The 18,132-nt window shown below is 30.6% G+C and overlaps 1 protein-coding gene across 1 annotated transcript; it reads right to left on the bottom strand.

Annotated features, from left to right (window-relative positions):
• Positions 1-3,201: 3,201 nt before the first annotated feature.
• LOC126770548 (probable cytochrome P450 9f2) lies at positions 3,202-16,919 on the bottom strand. Its single transcript, XM_050489996.1, has 10 exons — positions 16,689-16,919; positions 13,730-13,893; positions 13,301-13,417; positions 7,849-8,054; positions 7,055-7,190; positions 6,220-6,300; positions 5,350-5,568; positions 4,891-4,988; positions 4,337-4,505; positions 3,202-3,464 (listed from the first exon to the last, which is right to left on the bottom strand). Exons 1-10 carry the CDS (start codon positions 16,895-16,897, stop codon positions 3,298-3,300), a joined length of 1,566 nt encoding a protein of 521 aa, XP_050345953.1. The 5' UTR covers positions 16,898-16,919; the 3' UTR covers positions 3,202-3,297.
• Positions 16,920-18,132: the final 1,213 nt, after the last annotated feature.

Genomic DNA, 18,132 nt, shown 5'->3' on the forward strand with positions numbered 1-18,132 from the left:
GTGGGACATAGCAAGGTGTAATACGGGGCTGATAGGTAATTTGACTCCGTATTGAATGTATTATAAAAATATTTTTATGTATGTAATTTAAATAAGTTTAATAGAGTAAAACCTTATTCTTGTGCAGGCAGAAAGCTAGCGGTAAAAATCGCAATGATTACGTATCAAATATTTCTTTTATTACAACATGCTGTTTCAGTTATACATGATATATATAAAAAACGTAAAAGTAGATAACGTTTTCTTTATAACATGCATAATCATCGATTTAATAAGAATAGTAAATAAACTTAAAATCAATTTAAGATTGAAAGAATATTATGAAAAAATGTGCTGACATTTTCTTACACGATTCTGCTAAGCTTTTAAATAAGCAGAGGGTATTATTAAAGAGGCAACAAAGCGGTGACAACGGGAATTTATGGTCTGCGGTCGTCTGCCGGCACTGAATTAACATTAAAATAACTCACAAATTGCACACCGACCGCTATAGGGTGGCCATAGTTTTACTTATTCACTGGAATTGTCCTATGAACCGATTTTTTTTATAAAATTGGTAGGTGGACGGAAAAAAGGGGTACCTGATGGTAAGTGGTCATCACCACTATTTATCACGACTTGAGCACTGTAAGAAATATTAACCATTTCTTACATCACCAATGCGTCTTCAACCTTGGGAACTATGATGTTATATCCCTTGTGCAGTTTTCATAAATTCAATAAATTCAATTTCGACATTTTTATTTATTACATCCTTATTTTACATCTATTGAAAACAAATTAGCATGATAAGTTACTTAAAAAAGTAAAATTCCGGAATAATCTAAAAAATAAGCGGTAAATTATGTCTGTACCAAAGTGGTACTCGTGCCTCGTGATAGCCAAGCCCTATCAATTTTTTAATGAATACATTTTTATAATATACCTAAACACATGTCCACCACGTCAACCTCTTTATGTGTTCTGTCAAAAATATTTTAATATCTCCTAAAATAGTCCAAAATGATGAATTTAATTGACTCGTATCAATCCGATTAATAGATGTCTTTCTGTCAAATTGGTAGGTTTTTTGATGATTTTAATGTCATTTATTAATTTTTTTTATAAAATAAAATGAACGAGAATGGTAAATATAGAATTCGTAGTTACCCTTAACGGTTTCCCGCGGCAAGTTAAAATGTGCTTGTTCTAAAAACACGTTGAAAGCCTGCCAAATGTACGCAATATAAATACAGCTGCATAGTCTGATGAATGTGTGCGTGCGCGCATCATGTTTATACGCACTTTTCTTTGACATAATCTTTAGTCAATTTTGCAAAAAAAGTAAAGGAACATAATAATATAAATAAATGTACCACAGTCCCAAAACGTTTTCCTTATGAGGAGAATATACGGAACGTTTTCGATGTAAAACATCTGGCGCGCTTTGGGGTAAGACTGACAAGTGCGCCGTGGCGGCAAACGCATTCAGTTAAACTTTTATACATATATACTTTGTTGTTAGCATATGTACTTCGTTGTTCTGGATATTATTATGATAATAATGTATACTAATATTATAAATACGAAAGCTATTCTGTCTGTTACCCTTAAGATACTAAACCGATTTTGATAAAATTCGGTATGAAGCAAGCTTGAACCGCAAAGACGGAAATAGGCTTCTTTTTTACCAAATACTTGCCCCTTTCCTCCTAATACGCGTGCGAAGCCGCAGGTAGAGTAGTAAATTATAATTATTTTATTAACGAAACTCTGTTTTTATTTATTTTACTCCATATTTTTTATTGACTTTTTGTAAATCCTAACATTCAACGGGCATCCCGCGCCGGTTACTGCTCTCCAGTCCGATTAAGTGGTAAACAATGGGAGATTTTCTACCAACATATGCAGGTGTTATCACGATGATTTCCTTCACCACTCAATCTTGCTTCAAAGCTAACTTTGGTGGAGCACAAACCCCCCCCAAAACACGCAGCCTTTAAGTGATATAAAAGTTTTCTAACAAACTATCAATTCAAAAAACCCCGTAAACACTATCGTGAAATGTCACACGGTGCAAGCGATATTGAATATAATATTAAAAGACAAATAAACACGCACCGAAATATCTTAACATCATAATTCAGCTTACAACATTTCAAGATTGCGATACGAAGAGATTATTTGTTTATTTATTCATATATCATTTACATAATATATCATTTACAATGCATACATAATATATCATTTACAATATTATCTAATATTGTAAATTCCAAAGTGAGTTTGTTACTCTACTCAATCGATCGTCATAATGGTATATGACTACAGCATAAAAGGACATAAAGCACCTCCCTCACGAGGGCGAGTCGCGGGCGGAAATTAGTATTTTTAATAATTTATTTTTAACTTCTACATTAGTACGATTAAAATAAATCACGTTCGAAAAGAGCTAATTACGTATATATTGCAGTTAAGTAGAAAATGTGTGAGCGTTTTAATTCCATTTTCCTTGAAAATTTGTATCCGTTGGGATATTATGGTGATTTACAACGAGGAAATATTCGTGTTCCCGTAAGATAATGAGTATTCATTTGTTACGTTCTACATTTTTAATGGGTTAATTTAGACTTTTATTGTTATATTTAAGCCATCTACAGTATTTTATTTTATGTATATACGTCTTGTTAAGCTGGTTTCTTTCATTCTTAAGCTGTAACAGGCTTGAGGGATATAACATCTTAGTTCCCAAGGTTGTTGCATTGGTGCCAATATTTCTGGGTGGTGGTGATCACTTACCATTAGGTGGTCTATCTGCCCATCCGTTTGCATATTATATATATATATATATATATATATATCATGTGCTTAATTTGTATTTATAATTCATCTCGTGTTTGGCGGTGAAGGAATACACCGTGAACAAAACTACATATGTAAGATGACAATATGTAAGATGTACATCTATTCACTAACCCACATCCCAGTTTTAGGACATTTGTATACTGTTACTTTTGATGTAAACAAAGGTATATAATAAAATAATAATATTATCAACTCCATTCGATTGATTACAAAAGAACATGCACTTATTATGTGAGTACAAAACTTCGCTTACTTTTAACTTGTAGAACTTTTAACTCAAACGCTATCAATTTAAGTTTTATATATTTATTAAACAAACAAATAAATTTTTCAAGTATAATATTATATATCAACAATATTTAATTTCATTTTTTTTATCCTAAGCCTTATGAAATACGTAAAGGATTATTAATATTAAAAATTCAACATCGGGGTTTCAAAGGAACAAATCAATCATATTCTTGCTTCCAGTCTCACCCAAGAACCACCTTTCGGCTTAATATTAAATTCATGAGCTTTCAGTTCAATGGGATCAGTGGTCTTTGAGCATTTAACTAACTTGTAGTTTAGTATTAGGTTGTACATCAGTACTTTTAATTCAAGCAAAGCGAACCTCGATCCTGTAAGAAAAACACTTTATTAAAATTAGCATGAGTTAATTGAACAATTCAATTGGTTGTGCAAACATACTTGCACTGATAACAATGCTACTTTTTTTAAGGAATTACTAATAATTCCTTCCAATTAAGTGAACAGCGTGTGCTAGAGTTACTGCGAATCTTACATCGCTACTATAAACCATTGCGCTATTGACGTTTAAGCTTGTATAATATAAATAGAATAATATAAATTTAATATTTTAATTAATAAAATTATTATAAGACATTCGAATTCTCACTGTTTTCAATTCAGACTGAATTCAGATTGAATTGTTTTCTTTAATGTATATAACATTGAACGGATTGTAAACAAGTATCGATACATTCCAGCTTTTTATTATTTATTCCAATTTTATGTAAATTTTATTCATATTGCATATACATAATGTACATTTTAATATTGTCAATTATCCTTGCTAATAAATATAGATTTGATAGACGCTTGGACTCTCTGCTTATTTGGTGTATCGCCATTAGTTATTACATCGCTAATCTACATAGTTACATATTATACCCCCAATAACTACAGTGTACTTATAGGGGATATAGCAAATTAGCTGCCTACTTACTGTTTTAAATTAAAAATATATATATTAAAAATTAATTAGTTTAGATTTATTTATAAGATTGTTTTATTTTTGTCGATAAAATATTATATAGATGATAAAAAAGCGTGGAGTTAACATTTAATGATTGGAGTAATTACTGAATTTTATTTAAACTAGTAAAGCGACGATTCAAAAGTGGTCGCAATGACCGTTTCGAATTTAAAAAATATTTTCATTTGATTTTGGTTGAATTTGGTGACAGTTCTTTTTTGAATTCCTCCTTACCGATACAATTCCTGGGTCCCATTCCAAACGGCATGTACGTAAACGGTTTGATGTTATGTTTGTTCTCGTCGGAGAATCTTTCCGGGTCAAACTTCTCAGGGTTCGGGTGATACTTTGGGTCCATGTGGATTGAGTTCACAACATTGTAGACAATGTCTCCAGGTTTGAGCTGTGACCATTTTTTATATATTAATAGTCTTGATTTGGATTATGTAGGACTCGACTTTGTCGTTGGGACATTATAAAAACATTCGAATTAGTTGTGGTATTGCTTTGTCAATTAGGAAAAGCATAAAGCAAGTGCTTTTTTTTCTTTTATATAATCTTTTCCATATTTCCGTTTTTCAGAAGATAAATAGACGAAGCTAAACAATTATTTACTAATAAACAAATGTATTATAATTGTGTAAGTAAAAAGAATAAAATCTTGCAGTTTGTTTAGACTAATAGAAAAGATTCTTCGTTATTGCCTTAAACTAAAAATTGCCTTATTGTGTTTTGGTATAGACGTAAACTATACGAGTATATACGGTCTTAATATGGAGAAAACTTACTTGTACTGGCTTTGCGCCTTCTCTCGGCGGGGGCAACTCGTAATCTTTATTGCACACTCTATCCATTATTAGAGCAGCTGCCCACTTCCTAGAGGTTTCTATAACCCAATATAATTATATTACTTAGTCATACATGGCCAAAATGTATCGTAGCTTGTGTGTTTGTTACGAATACCATCAGTCTAGTCGTTAGTTTAAAAGGCGGTAAAGTATGAGTTCAAATAGATTGGGCGTCGAATAGCACGTACATACATTTGTTCGCCACCTGAATACTATAATTTATTAAGTTCAGCTGGTTAGTCTCTGTTGACAATGGCCGCCGCGGCCGTAATCAGAGGAAGGCATAATTGTGAATACATTCTCAGCCATATTTCTTGTTATATTATTAGTCAGTGTTTGCTTTACCGTTATTATATTTTTTATAAAAATATATTAGAGGTTTAATAATTGCATACATACCATTCAATACGCAGTCGAGATATTTAAGAGTGTTTATGTTCTCAAACGTTAACTCCCCGTGTTTCTCTTTAAAACTTCTGATCTCCTGGTATAATTTTTCTTGAATGTCAGGATTGAGAGCTAATTCGTGGACGCACATGACGAGAGCGGTAGCGGAACTTTCATAACCGGCGACGAAGAAAATAAATACTTGACCGGCCAATTCATTTTGTGTCCATTCTTTAACAAAAGTTTTATAAAAAATTGTGCGATCATATATATACTTTAAGCCCCATACTTAACTCGTTTGGTTTTATAATCAATAAAGTAAATGAAAATTATATACGTTTTTTAATATGGATTGCTCTCGAATTACCATTTAGATAAAATCTTTAGATAAAAATGAATCAAAAAGGATTTTATCGAATCCTGTCGCTTATTATAAATAATATTGTTGGATCTTTTTATAAATCAATAAAATGACTACATATGTCCTATACCAAAATCAAATGAAGCTGTTTAGTCAGAAATATTAAGTAACAAACATTCACACACAGCTTTCGTATTTATAATTTCAAATTCGAAGCGCTGTAAATTGATAATGTGGCGTTACCATAGTAGCGCTGCATTATACTTAATGCTGTATGGTGCAATTATCACTATTAATAATGACTGACACACGGGCAAATAATATAGAAAAGTTACTCACCAGCTCTTTAACCAAACAATTATTACATAATATAAATTATAAGAGAGAATTTAAAATATTTTATTTTCAGCAATGAGTCTACAGTATTTTATACTCAAAAATATTAATATTAAACTTCAATGGTTTTGTCAGTTCACGGATGATTAACTACAAAACGATGACGTAATTAAAATGCAACTCACGCCTTTGTTGAGTTTTAGGCTTAAAGGTGTCTTCCATGGGTGAAAAATTGTCGGTCCCTTCATTTTCGGATTTTAATAAACCTGGAACAATACGACTGATAAGCAAACGTGATGACGATGAAGCAAGGACTTCGATAATTGAAGTAAGACAACATTTGAATGAATTTCCATTGTAGAATATCTTAAGTTATGATTATAATATGTTCGCATGTTTTAATAGCCAGGCAGCATCATAATCTAAATTGTAGGATTACAAACCGATCAAAATATGTAATATGCGGATAAAAGTTAGTATTGTACGTCGCAACGTAAGGTTATATTATAACTTTACTAGTTAAATAATTATACATTTAAAATTTTGTAAAATATTAGGAAACAATTTTACTTCAATTGAAATTCCATGATATGTATTAATCGGCTTATCATAAATTCATTAAATTTATGTATTTGATATTTGTATATACTGATATAATATTATTACTAATACAATCCGTGAGGTAAACTGTTAAACAATATAGAAATTGCTTTGCTGTGTACTCCTATATATATGTACATATATAGTGACGAGATATCACTACAAAGTGATGATATAAAAACCATACTCAATGAATAAATACATAAACGTGCAACTTTAATTGTCATTATTTTCAAACATATATTCTAACATCCATACTTATAAATATATACATAACATTACACAAAATATAAAATGTTTTTATTGTTATCGAAATTATATTATATTTCAAATTGCTCTTCAACTTGCACAAATTAAAGTATTAAAATATTGGAATTTCAATTATTTTTTAATGATTATAAAGAAACAAATATGGAATACCTTTAGAAGCTTCCATTAATAGTTGTATCATGTCCGGTCTCTCAATTTTGTTTTTTTCTCTATGTTCCATTGTGCTGGTCACCAGATTCCTAAAGAAATGTGTGGTCTTCGCTGGAAATATGTTAAGACGCAATTTCTGTGAAACAAAATTTATACCACTGAAATTTTTAAAAATAGTACAAGACTTAAAAAATCGTAAATATTTAAAAATTGTGAAGAAACAGACCCAAGAAGAATTAGACCCTTTTGGTAATTGTGCCCAAGCTATGTGTGATCGTGATACGTGAACGTAACTACAGTGTAATTTTTTGTTACAGTTCATTACTTGGTCTGCAGGGAACGTGACGTCATAATATGCCATATATAATTTTTGAGGTCTGTTCCAGATTGAGATATAAGTTATCTGATTTAAAGATATTAAGCTTTTAGATCGATTGCCAATGGCCATTCTCAAGGGCGACTATAGTCTTCTGTTTCGGACATACTATAATGCACAAATGTGTACGGTAACAAGTGCACTCTCTACTCCCTCACTCTCATAATCCGATGGAATATAAAATTTGACATTACATGAAAGAGAGGCACGTAAATGGAAACACTGACAATTTCCAGAATTGGGTTACTTCTGATAAAATTTTACAATAGACCCAATGACTTTTTTACTAGCCCGACCTGGGGTTTGAACCAAGAACAACTGCGATCTTATAAGCTAGCCATAACCAACCAGTTATATCACGAAACGATACTAGAGATACAAATCTACAAGAATATGAAAAAAGTGAAAAAATAATTACCTTACAAAGTTTAGGAAATACAGCCGACATGAAGAAAACGAACCGTTGCTTGACATTAAAATGGAATAAATCTTGACCAGTCTTATAGAATTCATTGTTTTTATCTTTCAATGAGTTCACTTGAAGACCAAAAGCAGCTGATGCTATGACGTCATTGGTGTACCGACGTATCAGGTCCTCCATGTCAACTACCTCGTTAATATGACCTGAATGAATGAGATGAAGTCAGTTTAGAAATTACAATATAACGTTCATTCATTAATTTCATAAAATATTCAAAGAAAAAATTAGAAATTTCAAATCATATTAATATAGTAAGCGCATCAAGCAAGTAAGTGACTATTTTAAAATAAGGCGGTATGAGAACAATTATTGCGACAATTCTGCAATAATTTATTGGCCAAGTTTCGTAAGTCAAGCAATTTATAGTGTTTTATTCACAATTAACTTTTATTAAATTTAGTTACTTTATCTCGTGTATATGTGTTTATGTGTGTGGGAGTATGAGTGTGTGTAGGAAAGACATTATATAATAAGACCTAAATTAATATTTATTTCCGCAATTATTTGACCGCATCCAATAATTATATGGAAAGTTTTATGTCTGTAATAAATTCATGTATAATCGCTAGCTTGCAGTGACAACTTGTAGGATAACATCCATTTTTGTCTAACAATATTTGCAGGAACTAAAGAAAAACACAAAGCTATCGGTTCCCATAAACCGGAATGTAGACTCCCTGTTCACTTGTAAGTAGAATCTACATTTTAAACCGGTGGTAACCTTACATTTAATTTAATCATAACATGACCATTTAATGTATTTATAATCCTTATCGGAGTCTACTTGTATAGAGAATATAATAATAATATTAACTATCTATGTAATTTGATTCTCGAAAAAAAATATATACTGAGTTTTTGCCGGCTCTTCCCAGTATTCATTTTAATATTAAATTAATGCCTCACTAAGTTTTTTTGCTCAATCGTCGTATGTTAATTCGAAGAAAAATTCGCTTTGAAATAAGTTACTAATAGCATCAAGCAGACTCAAATGGTATCTGTTTTAAAATAGATACATTATTAATTAAAATCGAACATTATAGTCATCATATAAGGTCGATTATAAATCCATTATAAACTATAAAATATATCTACTAATTTAACAGTTCATATAATTATTTGCAGATGAAACGCTTGGACCATGGAGTAATAGTGCAAAAGTTTCATAAAAAATATTACACCCCGTCTTATTGCCTCTACTGGTGACAGGAGCGATGGTTCATTTTTCGTCTAGAAAATCGGAATTGCGATTCAAAAGCGAAATTCTGCTAGCGTTCTTGCCACTATTCCGGGTCACGATTTGTACGGTAACTATTTTTAATTTTTATAGTATTATTAGCAACGATTAACGATTTTTGATATTATTCACGTGAGTACACCCAACGCAGTTAATAGTAAACATATATTAGTTACTGTGGCAGAAAACAGATATTCTATTGTGAATGTAAAAGCCGAGAGTTGATTTATTTGATATTAAGTTTACCTCATCATCGTAATTGCGTAGTAACAAACAAAGCCACGTAGTGTTTGATAGCATTCGTAATGAAAATTTAATTGGATTTAAACGCTATTATAAGTACACGCTTTCAAAGCTCCTATATATTTATTACATTTATAAAAAAAAATCGGAATTTTGTCGTTATATAATATTTAAAAAAAAATGTTGCAGTCACACATGATTTCAGATATTTTTTTTTCAGAATTTAAAGATATTATTAAAAATGTAATAACTCACGTTTACAACACTGGTTGAACTCCTACTATGGTGACTATTTTCAACGAAGACTAGTCGATTGCACTGATGTCATAGGACACCAACAAAGGGGCAATCTCCGCACCCTGACACTCATAATCCAATGGGACGATATAATCCCACACAAACGAAGAAAATTGTATTTTGTAGACTGATTATATGTGCAACATCTTTTAGTAAGGTACGTCACTACGGCATTAGAGAAACTTTATTATAGAGAGATTTTATTATATCATTTATTCATAAATTAATTTAAAAAAATTACTTATTAATTTTTTGTTACTTTTAATTTATAAATCCGGAAGTTCTATGTACGCTTGCTATGCTTTGTATGTATGTTGTAAGTGTGGTTTTACAAATAAATAAATAAATAAAAAAGCAAAACGCAGTACTTAGTATCGTTGTGTTCCGGTTTAAAGGGTGAGTGAGCCAGTATAATTAGCTTGTAATTTTAACAAGGGATATAAAATCTTAGTTCACAAGGTTGGTGGCGCATTGGCAATGTAAGCGATGGTTAACATTTCTTACAAAGCCAATGTCTATGGGCGTTGGTACCACTTACCATCAGGTAGTCCATATGCTCGTCCGCCTACCTGTTATATAAAAAAACGCAGTTTACTGGTAGAATTTATTGTTTATATATAGTACGTATTAAATACGTGTAAATTTGTTAGTATATCAACGACATACTAACAAATTAATAATTTGATCGTAAAATACGAATTTTGAATGGATTCTTTGATTGAGTAAATAATTTGTAATTTCTGCTTTAATAGCTCTCGCTGTTTGCAATGAAATTTAATTTGAACGGCGTTAATTGTTCCTTTAATTCGAAGTTACACACACTTGTCAAATAAACATATGCATTTGGTATAATTTATTCTCGAAAAAACGATATGATTGCAGATAAATGTTTGACAGCATCGTATGAGGTATTTCTTTAGATTTTTCCCGGAACTGAGACTTTAAACGGGTTGATTATGAGTGTGATATGCAGCCTTAGTATTCCTTTTTATTACATGTTTTCGATGGCAGCAAAATAGATACGGACATCTGCATTTTTGTAAAAATGCTTTTTTTTTACGAAAGTAAGCTTATATTAACCTTATCTACAAGTCTGTATTAAAGTTTTTTTTAATTTTTCTAATTAATTACAATTATCTGGTAGTAGTAGAAACGGACATTTGAAATTTTCCGCCTTTAATTCGGAATATCCACAGATGATTGAACCGCAAACAAAGGCATCAGTCACTTATCACACTCTTGCGCATACGTGGCTATGCGGGTACGCGGTAAATTTAGCGCACCTTTTGTTAAAATTATATTGTTTATAGCACTCTCACACCTTAAAGTATTATTTTATATCAAGATACCTACCATGATTTTTACAACAATATCATACACAGTAGCGTAGGAGAATCAGCAGTTGACGACGCAGAATTTCAATAATAAATTAGTTTATTCGCACCTCTTCGTTAACGTTTTGATCACTTTTTTCCATTAGAAGTAGTTTGAAAGTGATAATAATTGTTGAGTTAAGTTAAATAAGATTTTTTTTAATTTTATACTCGGTAACTAATCTTTACTAATATTATAAAGCTAAAGAGTTTGTTTGGTTGAACGCGCATTAGCGCGTTATTTTATAAGATTACTTAAAAAATACCGGTTCAAATTGAAAATTATGTTAGTGTTGAATACCCCCTTTATCAAAGGTTATTATTGTATTTAACATCAAGCTACAACCAATAGGAGCTAAGCATCTATAAAAAATGTTGCTGAAATGTATTCTTTTTGAGAGCTTCCGTTGCGTGCGTTGCCTAAACGATTAAAGTTAAGCAACAATCACGTATGCCAAAATTGCTTTTCTTAAAAGATAAAAAAAGCGTCCACGATATCATATGTGTATCATTTAAGGATGACTTACTTTAACCTTTTTTATTGTAATAAAATTAGTTCTAAAATAATCCATTATTTGCGTAGATTTTCTTCTCATTGTTTTATTAAATTTATAATCACTCGTTTTTTTAATAGTTAATCATAAGTACTTATTTTTTTAATACATATTTACCTTTCAGTTTTAAAAGGATACAATTTCTTATGAAGGTATCGTTTGCAGTCATAATAAATAAAGCACAGAGACAGACATTAAAATATGTCGGAATAGATTTAAGGGAATTCTGATTATTAGTGAAATACTACGTCCACTTTTAGTAATTTCTTTAAGTTATACACGGGTGGAACCACGGGCACAGCTCGTTACCAATAAAATCTCTATGTTTTAAAGGGTGATTATACTTTTAAGAAACAGTGATTCAATTTTTTATCTGTATAATAGCATTATATTTATTTATATAAATTAATAAAAAAATGATTTTCTTTGATAGTTAATCTAAGGTATATTTTACTTAAAATAGTTTTGACTTTTTTTGGCCATAAGCAAAAATATATAATTATTATGAATAAATAATAAATAAAACAGTATTACTGCATATGCCTTATTATTAAAACAAAACATTTGTGTGGTTTAGGAAATTAAATGAGTTTAACTGAGAGACGTAGATGAAGCTATGTGAAATGTTATATGCAAAGTAAATGAAGACATCTACAAAATTTTAGTCAAAAAAATTTAAATACTATTTTTTTGTCGCTTAGATTTCTTTAAATATCCTTAAAAATAGTTCTGGAGGTTGTTACCTTAATTTATTAAATATTTTAATTAGAATGAGCTCTATTTAGATTACAACGAATAAACGGACGTCAGGCAGATGTCTTCTTTTACGTTGAGGCTTTTACAAAGTAAAAAAATACATCTACATTATTTCAGAAAAACAACGAAATAGTGATAAAACCCGTCATACAAATGTTATATATAAATAAAAATGTTATATTAAATCATCATGGAAAATTTCAAGTTAATTAATACATAAATGTATTTTTTACTTAATGTGCTCTCCTGAAAAATTAGTATCATGTAGATGTCCGTATCTACTTTGCTGCCATCGTTTTGTATCTATGTATAATAAATCTCAATCAATATTTAATAAAATACAAACACAGATAGAGAAATATCATCGCATTTAACGGTTAAGTAGGTAATATAATAGACTGTATAAAGTCTTCTAAGCAATTTTTTATATAGAAAAACGGAATTTAGTCTTGAGGCTATTTTTATAAATACCCTCTCAAGAGGGTAAAATACGGGGTGAAAATTTGTATGGACATTACTTTTGTAGTAAAAATTGTGAGAGTTCCGTGGTCTCTTTAGTCTTCATTTCTTTTTACGGAACTAATTCTTCGCGACGGTTTTAAAAAGTGGGCATATACAAGACAGGTTACCAAAAACTCAAACATTTAAGAAAATTTATTAGCTTACAAAACGTACATACATTTATATTTTTTTCACACGATTATTACATTTAATATGATTGATTAAAAAGAGTGACTACTGAAATTATTGCCAGGTATTTTTAGTACAATCTTTAAACAAAACCGGTGGAAGATTTAAATTTATCTTGTATTGCTTCAAAATACAAGCATATTTAGATTATTAATTTTGAATAAGTATGTATAAGTACCTTTATATACTACTACCTTATATACTTATGTACCTTTATATACTTATATATACTAAAGTACCTTTTAAATGTTCAATGATGTTAGAGCTGATTTCCGTCATAAAGGGCATCATTTTTCTCATCTTCGATCCAGTGAAGGCTGGGCTAAGAGTTGTTCTCATGTCATGCCATTTCTCTCCTATAAAAAAAGGGAAAAAAAACCTATAGTTCGCTTTCGAAATAAATAACCAATACTTACATATTTTTTACATGTGTTAAGTTTTAAGTTGAATGAAATGAATTTTTTTTCAAAGTATATTCGTTTCATCTGTTCTTACCTCTAGTCTAGTAGCACAACAAATTATTTACAGACTTAAATAGGAAACCAAATGACTTTTTATTGGCCCCATCCAGGATATAAATTTCGAATTTTGTATTTACAGCTGTTGTTGTCACTGGATTGTTTGGACAGTTAAATGCTCACACAGTTACGATTTTATTTGAACTTTACCTTTCATCATAATCAAGCTGCCTCCAAATAGGGGTTCAATATCTTCAGGGAAGAATTCCTTATGGTCAACGAAATGGTCGAAATCCTTGACAGTTATGGTTTTGATCAGCTCAGGGTCTCTGATTAGGAATATGGGCATTATGCTCTCGATATAGCCCACATATCTGATAAACAAAAAATGACCATTAACAAGAATGACTCCCACTTTCTTAGATATTGCTGTATATGTTAGATAGAAAAGCACGTAAAGCCGTTGGTCCTGCATCTGTAATCATTCCGGTTGTGTTGGAATGCCGGTTCATCGGATTGTGAGAGTGAGGGAATAGAAAGTGCACCTGTGTTTGCGCACATACTTGTAATATGTCCTGCGCAGTTGGCTAATCTCTCTTGAAATTGGTCGCCGTGGCAAAAATCGGTCTGGAGGACCTTATATGTTAGATAAAAATAGGCTATGTACCTTAAAAAAAAAAAACACACGTCGCTTAGATAGCTTCTTAAATTATTGATTAAGAAAATATATACACATTAAATTTAAATTGAATAAACAAGCCAAACGCAAGGTTAAGTTAACGCAACGTTAAGCTTTCGAATGTTTTAATTTTTTAGTTCTGAATCTTGAAAACAAAAATGTACATTTTTTTGATATATTCTACTTTCTAAAAAGGACTGATTAAAAAAATCGATTTCTATATAACAGTAAATCGGAAAGTTTTTTTTAAAATCTGTTACGTCATGTTCACGTTCACGTGAATCGCAATAATTTGGCATCGCAATAATTTATATACGACAGAAAGACAAGTAATAGATAAATCAGTTAAAAGACTACGATAATAGAAGTACATCGGTCGCTTGTCAAAGTCAATTATGCAGCAGCTTATTATAACTCACCTATAAATCCCTAAAGGAAAAGAAAACAAAAATATTGGCTCACTTACAAAATAAACATTGTCTACGTCATTTCCGTTTTCGATTATCGTTTATCACGTGATATACAGAATAACTGTGGATTTTTTTTATACATTTTGCTATTTTCTACAAACGAATCGGTTATTATAAGTAGCTAAATACATAAAACTAAGAAAAACCCTATTAATTTTAATTTAATATAACAAACGATAATTATTGTTATGTGATATCATCGACAATGTGATATGGATATTGAAGGACAGTGAATGAAATGTTAATTGCTAGTCATTTTATCATTGTTAGCATCTAAATTGTTTGTGATCATTAATATTTTATTATGATAATACGATTTTAGCCTATTTTTTTTAGTTTAAAAAAAAGTTTACGATTTTGGAGCTTGTTTTTTTAGTTAAATTGTATAAGTATAAATATGTAAGTTTGAATTTGTGTTAATAATGCCTTAATTTCTAGTAATAAGTCCTCTTGATTAGTTCTGGTTCTAGTTTTAGTTATTTTTGTTGTTATTTTGTATGATCTTAACTTGCTTGCTTCTATTATCGTTATCAAGTTTATAATTATAAATACATAAAACTTTAAGAATATTAAAATTGTTATATTTATAACATAATTTTAATATTCACTTGGTGGTAGGGCTCTGTGCAAGCTCGTCTGGGTAGGCACTCATCTGATATTCTACCGCCAAAAAGCAGTACTTGGTATTGTTGTGTTCCAGTTTGAAGGGTAAGTGAGCCAGTGTAGTTATTACACTGGCTCTCTTACCAACTTACCACTTAGACAAAAGGGATATAATATCTTAGTTTCCAAGGTTGGTGGCGCATTGGCGATGTAAGTATGACAAAACCTTTGCATGAGAAGTAGACCTCCAAAGTGGCTATAGAAAAGTCAGCGAGAGTATATATGTATATATATTATATTCAATAGATAATAACAGTAACTATTTTTTTTAAATGGTTAATTTATTTGTTACGCAATTAAATGTCAATAAAACAAGATAATATTTTATTTTTAGCGTTTAATATCAAAGTTCACGCGTTGATGTTGAAATGGGTAATTACATTATTCGTACGTGTTGTATCAATATTTGATTATATTTTCATTAATTAGATTTAAATAAATGATAAACACTATAAAAAGTTTAAATTTTCTTTTATGTTTTTATGCAACCAAATACAATTAATTCATAGATATCTCCCTAAGCTTTTTTTGATTTTTATTAAGTAAAATATTATTTGGGTGCCGTAAGAGTAAAAAACAATCAAAGTACAGTCAACAAAAGCTGCGCAAGTGACAACTATCTAATAAGATTATTTAGCAAAAACGAATTTATTTTCATACTTATCACGGTAAACGATTGTGAAATGTCAGAAGCTTATACCACCGTGCTACTGCAGCTTGTTGGTCAATTATATACGCAACGTTTATGTGTGTATTATTTAAAGTGAAACATTTTTAACGTAACACGTGTATTGAGTTTTACGCTCTCTCTTCATTTTGTTACTAATTTTACACATTATAAATTACCAAAAAATTTTTTTCACTGTCACAATTTAATAAATTATATTACTATGTGTCGATTTAAAGAATACGTTTTCATTGTCTCCATTCAGTCTTAACATTAGCTCTGTAAGGAGTTTCTATAATTTATATACATATATAATACAGTGACAGTATTTAACTATAACTTCTAACTTCAGCTTATCGCCGTCCACTGCTGGACGAAAGCCATAGAACGCCAACCATCCCGATCTTGGGTAGCCCTCATCCATCCCGTACCTGCCACCTTTTTTAAATCGTTGGTCCACCTTGCCGCAGAGCCTACACTACGTTTGCCTAAGCGTGGTCTCCACTCTAGCACGTGTCGGTTCCATCGGCCATCGAAGCGTCTGGAGACATGACCAGCCCACTTCCAATTCAGCGTGTTACGCGCGATGTCGGTGACTTTAGTTCTCTACTTAATAATTAAATGTGTGGCCTAATTGTCGATGTGTCTTTTTATTTTAATTCATACAATTTAAAAATAATTTTAACTTACTTTTCATCGGGGAAAGCTTTGTACACGGCGTCAAGGTCATCTACTATGTGATTGTACAGGAACGTACTCCTAAAAATGTTTCCAAATATCGGGACTCCGGAAACATATTTCACACCTCTCTCATCGAAATATCTGTGTATCCATTTATGTCTGTATAAGAAATAGCCAGCTAGACTTGTTAGTAGGAATATGACGATTTCTACGATCATTTTGTTTGAATAACGAACTCGGACTAATAGTGTGATATCTTGCGTTGTTGTGTAGAGATAACTGCGCAGCTTGTTCTTACGTTATAAGCGTAGAGCGAAAAAATAATGCTTTGTTTTTTAACAGACAAGTTTATACATATATTTAAATATTTTTATAGATATTTAAATAATTTTATTTGGAATAAATTGGTGTGCTATATAACTTGCTCTTTTCTGTCTCTTGGAATAATGTTCACATTAAAATCGATGGAGGCAGCTACTTTGGTCTCTAAGTTTCCAAATGTAGACCATTTGAATATTTTAAAAAAAAGTCACTTATGTGTCAGTCATGAAATTAGGTAAGAAATTCAATGTCTAAAAATACCAAAGGAAATAATTAATGTTAGCAATTGATAGGAGTCATATCAAAAATAGATTAAAAACATTCTCTTTCATTCATTCACTTATCTTATTTTTATTACATTTTCACAACTGTGTCCCGTGTGCAGAGCCCTGGATGTCTGCCTCACGAATTTTCTTTATTTCCAAGACGACTTTGACCTCATAGTCATACATAAGCAAATAGCTTAATAACCGATTTGATTCTCACAAATTTGAAGCGCCGTAACTTTAAAAACGTAGTGACGGAAGACTTTAATTAAATGGATTAAATCGATTCGTATGTAAGCTTAAATCGTTATCGATACGAAACATAATGACAAATCCAAAATGCTCGGTAGCTCTTTATCCAATTTGAAGCGGATATATAATAATTTATAACTTAGTTTTGCAATTTCAATATTATACACTAAAACCTTCTCCGAAATGCGCTCTATTGGTATAATTTTTTTGTAGATTGGCTTAGTACTTTTTTCAGTTAAACATTACGTAAACAATATTATATGAATATCTTAATATAATATTTTAAATTAATTTTTGTCAATTATAAAATATCTACGAGATTTTATTACAGTACTTATAAAATAGTAAGGGAGGAAAACCTTCCTACTGGTTTACGGGAGGCAATTCCTACCCAACACAAATTAAAAAAAATTATAAATAAGTAATCGCTTATGAATTAAACTCTTCCGAAAAACGTTATCCAATTGTAGGTAGTCAATGTGTTTCGGACACACTTTATTACGTTCAACTGGTTATTTTCAATGTTATTATGTAATTTATTTTGTTTTTGTCTTGTCTAGTTGAGTGTAGTATAAAGTTTTTGTTGTTGATTGTAATTATTTTTTTGTAAGTTT

Source organism: Nymphalis io, chromosome 9 (assembly GCF_905147045.1).
Source record: "Nymphalis io chromosome 9, ilAglIoxx1.1, whole genome shotgun sequence".
NCBI lineage: Eukaryota > Metazoa > Arthropoda > Insecta > Lepidoptera > Nymphalidae > Nymphalis > Nymphalis io.